This window comes from Emiliania huxleyi, assembly GCF_000372725.1.
Source record: "Emiliania huxleyi CCMP1516 unplaced genomic scaffold EMIHUscaffold_56, whole genome shotgun sequence".
NCBI lineage: Eukaryota > Haptophyta > Isochrysidales > Noelaerhabdaceae > Emiliania > Emiliania huxleyi.
The window spans coordinates 475505-477964 of record NW_005197803.1 but is presented as its reverse complement, the minus strand read 5'-3'; the positions used below and the strand labels follow the sequence as shown (position 1 = coordinate 477964).

Sequence of the window (2460 nt, the reverse complement as noted above, 5' to 3'; positions counted from 1 at the left end):
CAAGAGGGCGAGGGCCGGCGACGAGCCACCGCGACCGGCAGGCGCAGGCGGGGTTCCCCGGCAGAGCCGGCCGTCATCCGGTCGCGGCGGCCGTCGAATGCGACAGGCGCGACGGTCGACAAGAAGCTGTGGGAGGGCGCCTTCCTGGCCGGCTGGCGCCTGCGCGCGAGCAGCGAGGCGGGCCGGATCGCGGGCCATTGGAGGTACGTCTCGCCCGACGGGGTCGTCGCGGAGACGCGTGCGGCGGCGCTGCGGCAGCACCAGGAGGCTCGGTACGCGCGCGCGGGAGGCGCCGCGAGGGCGCCATCCCCGCCGCACGAGGCGCCGGTGGCGGAGGCGGAGGGGCTGCGGCTGCACCTCTCGAGCAGGACACCCACCGGCTACAAGGGCGTCTCCTGGACGGGGTCAACGTACCGCGTCGACGCGCACCACGGGCAGGGCGGGAAGAAGGTCTACCTCGGCACCTTCGACACGGCGGTGGAGGCGGCGGTGGCGTACGCGCGCGCGTGCCCCTCCACCTCTCCGCCAGGGCCGGCGCCGTCCGCCCGAGCGGCGGCGCACCAGGCTCCGGCGGTGGCGAAGCAGGCGGCCGGGCTGCGGCTGCACATGTCCCCGGGCAGTTCCACCGGGTACATGGGCGTCTTCGAGGCGACGTCCGGCCGCTACAAGGTCCTGCGGAAGCTGGGCGAGCGCGGGAGCAAGGTGCTCACCTACCTCGGCACCTTCGACTCGCCGGTGGAGGCGGCGGTGGCCTTTGCGAGGGCGGGCGGGGGCGAGGAGGCGCCGTCGTCCGACGAGGAGGGCGAGCAGGCCGCCACCTCCGGGCCAAAGAGCGAGCCAAGGAAGCGGTCGAGGGTCCCAGGAGACCCCGACGCCCCTGCCCGCATTCCACGCCGTCCACCTGCGGGCGTGCCAAAGCAAGCGACCGTGCGCAGGCTCATCGTGCGCCTGGATTCGATACTCTGGGGGTATGGTACTAGGCGTGCCAAAGCAAGGGACCGTGCGCTGGCTCGTCGTGCGCGCGATGCACGCCGCCTGCGCGCCCGGCAGCTCCACGTCTCGCGACGAGCTCCTCCGGCCCGTGATACCGCACTACCCATGAGACCGAACCCACACTGGGTTCGATACTCTGGGGGTATGGGACTAGGCGCGTCCGGAGGAGCACGCCGCGATGCATCCGAGACTGCCTCTCGCGCGAGGCCAGCGCCCCGCAGCCGCTCTTTCGGACTGTCACAGTCAACGACCCCTCCGCCCGCGCGAGCAAGCAGCCCCGCCACAACGGCGCCTTCTCCTCCGGCGGCGGAGGCATCCCGACCGCGTACGCGCTCACCGCGGCCGGCGAGGCGCTGCGCGCGGCCATGGACCGGGCCGAGGAGGAGGCGGAGGCGGCCGAGGCGGCCGAGGCGGCCGAGGTGGCGGCGAGGGCGAAGCGGGCGAGGCTAGAGTCGGGCTGGGTGGCGACGGACCTTCGGCTGTGGGAAGGCGCCTATGCCGCCGGCTGGCGCGTCATCGAGTCGCACGGCCGCTGCACGTACTTCTCGCCCGCAGGCGAGGAGCACGGCACGCTCGCCGCAGCGCTCGAGTTCCGGCGCGCCTCCGCCGCGGGGGAGCAGCAGGGCGCTGCGTTCGGCTGGCAGCGCGGCTACTCGCAAGAAGGCGAGCCGTACTACTACCACGCCGCGAGCCAGGCGACGCAGTGGGAGGCGCCGGCAGGGTGGAGGGAGGACTTGGCGGAGGCGGGCGAGCGCGCCAGGGCCCACCAGGCCAGCCTAAGCGAGGAGGTCGAGCCCGAGCTGTGAACAGCGTCTCTTCACACCTGCAGCTGTGAACAGGCCAGCCTAAGCGAGGAGGTCGAGCCCGAGCTGTGAACAGCGTCTCTTCACACCTGCAGCTGTGAACAGGCCAGCCTAAGCGAGGAGGTCGAGCCCGAGCTGTGAACAGCGTCTCTTCACACCTGCAGCTGTGAACAGGCCAGCCTAAGCGAGGAGGTCGAGCCCGAGCTGTGAACAGCGTCTCTTCACACCTGCAGCTGTGAACAGGCCAGCCTAAGCGAGGAGGTCGAGCCCGAGCTTGCCCGGGCGGTCTACGCCTTCGCCGGCGCGGGCAGCGGCGAGCTCAGCCTCGACGCCGGCGACGTGGTGCTCGTGTCGGGCAAGGAGGAGGACGGCTGGTGGACGGGCGCCAAGCAGAGCGAGCCAGGGCGCGTGGGCCTCTTCCCCGGGTCGTACGTCGAGGTGTTTGGGCTTGCGGGCGGGGCGGCGGGCGGGGCGACCCGTCCGCGAGGCCGCCTTTCTGGGCCGCGAGCCCTTGCGTCTCGACGGGACCTACGAGCTGTACGCCACGGGCAAGCTTCTTCGCTGTGTGGCCTGTTCCTAACCAGACTCTGCCTGGGCCCTCCAAACAATGTGTGTCGATTAACCCGTCCAACGCGGGCGCGGGGCCCCCCGGAGTCTTTTAACC

General features: G+C 72.1%; 1 protein-coding gene across 1 annotated transcript in view; it reads left to right on the top strand.

Moving 5' to 3' along the window:
- Positions 1-2460, top strand: part of EMIHUDRAFT_104078 (hypothetical protein) — a gene marked incomplete at both ends in the record, with an annotated part of 9727 nt that overhangs the window by 6010 nt on the left and 1257 nt on the right. The window contains 6 exons of the mRNA XM_005765305.1: positions 107-848; positions 1148-1781; positions 1833-1850; positions 1902-1919; positions 1971-1988; positions 2040-2234. Of these exons, the coding sequence (XP_005765362.1) occupies positions 107-848; positions 1148-1781; positions 1833-1850; positions 1902-1919; positions 1971-1988; positions 2040-2234 (1625 nt within the window). The remainder of the gene's footprint in view (positions 1-106; positions 849-1147; positions 1782-1832; positions 1851-1901; positions 1920-1970; positions 1989-2039; positions 2235-2460) is intronic.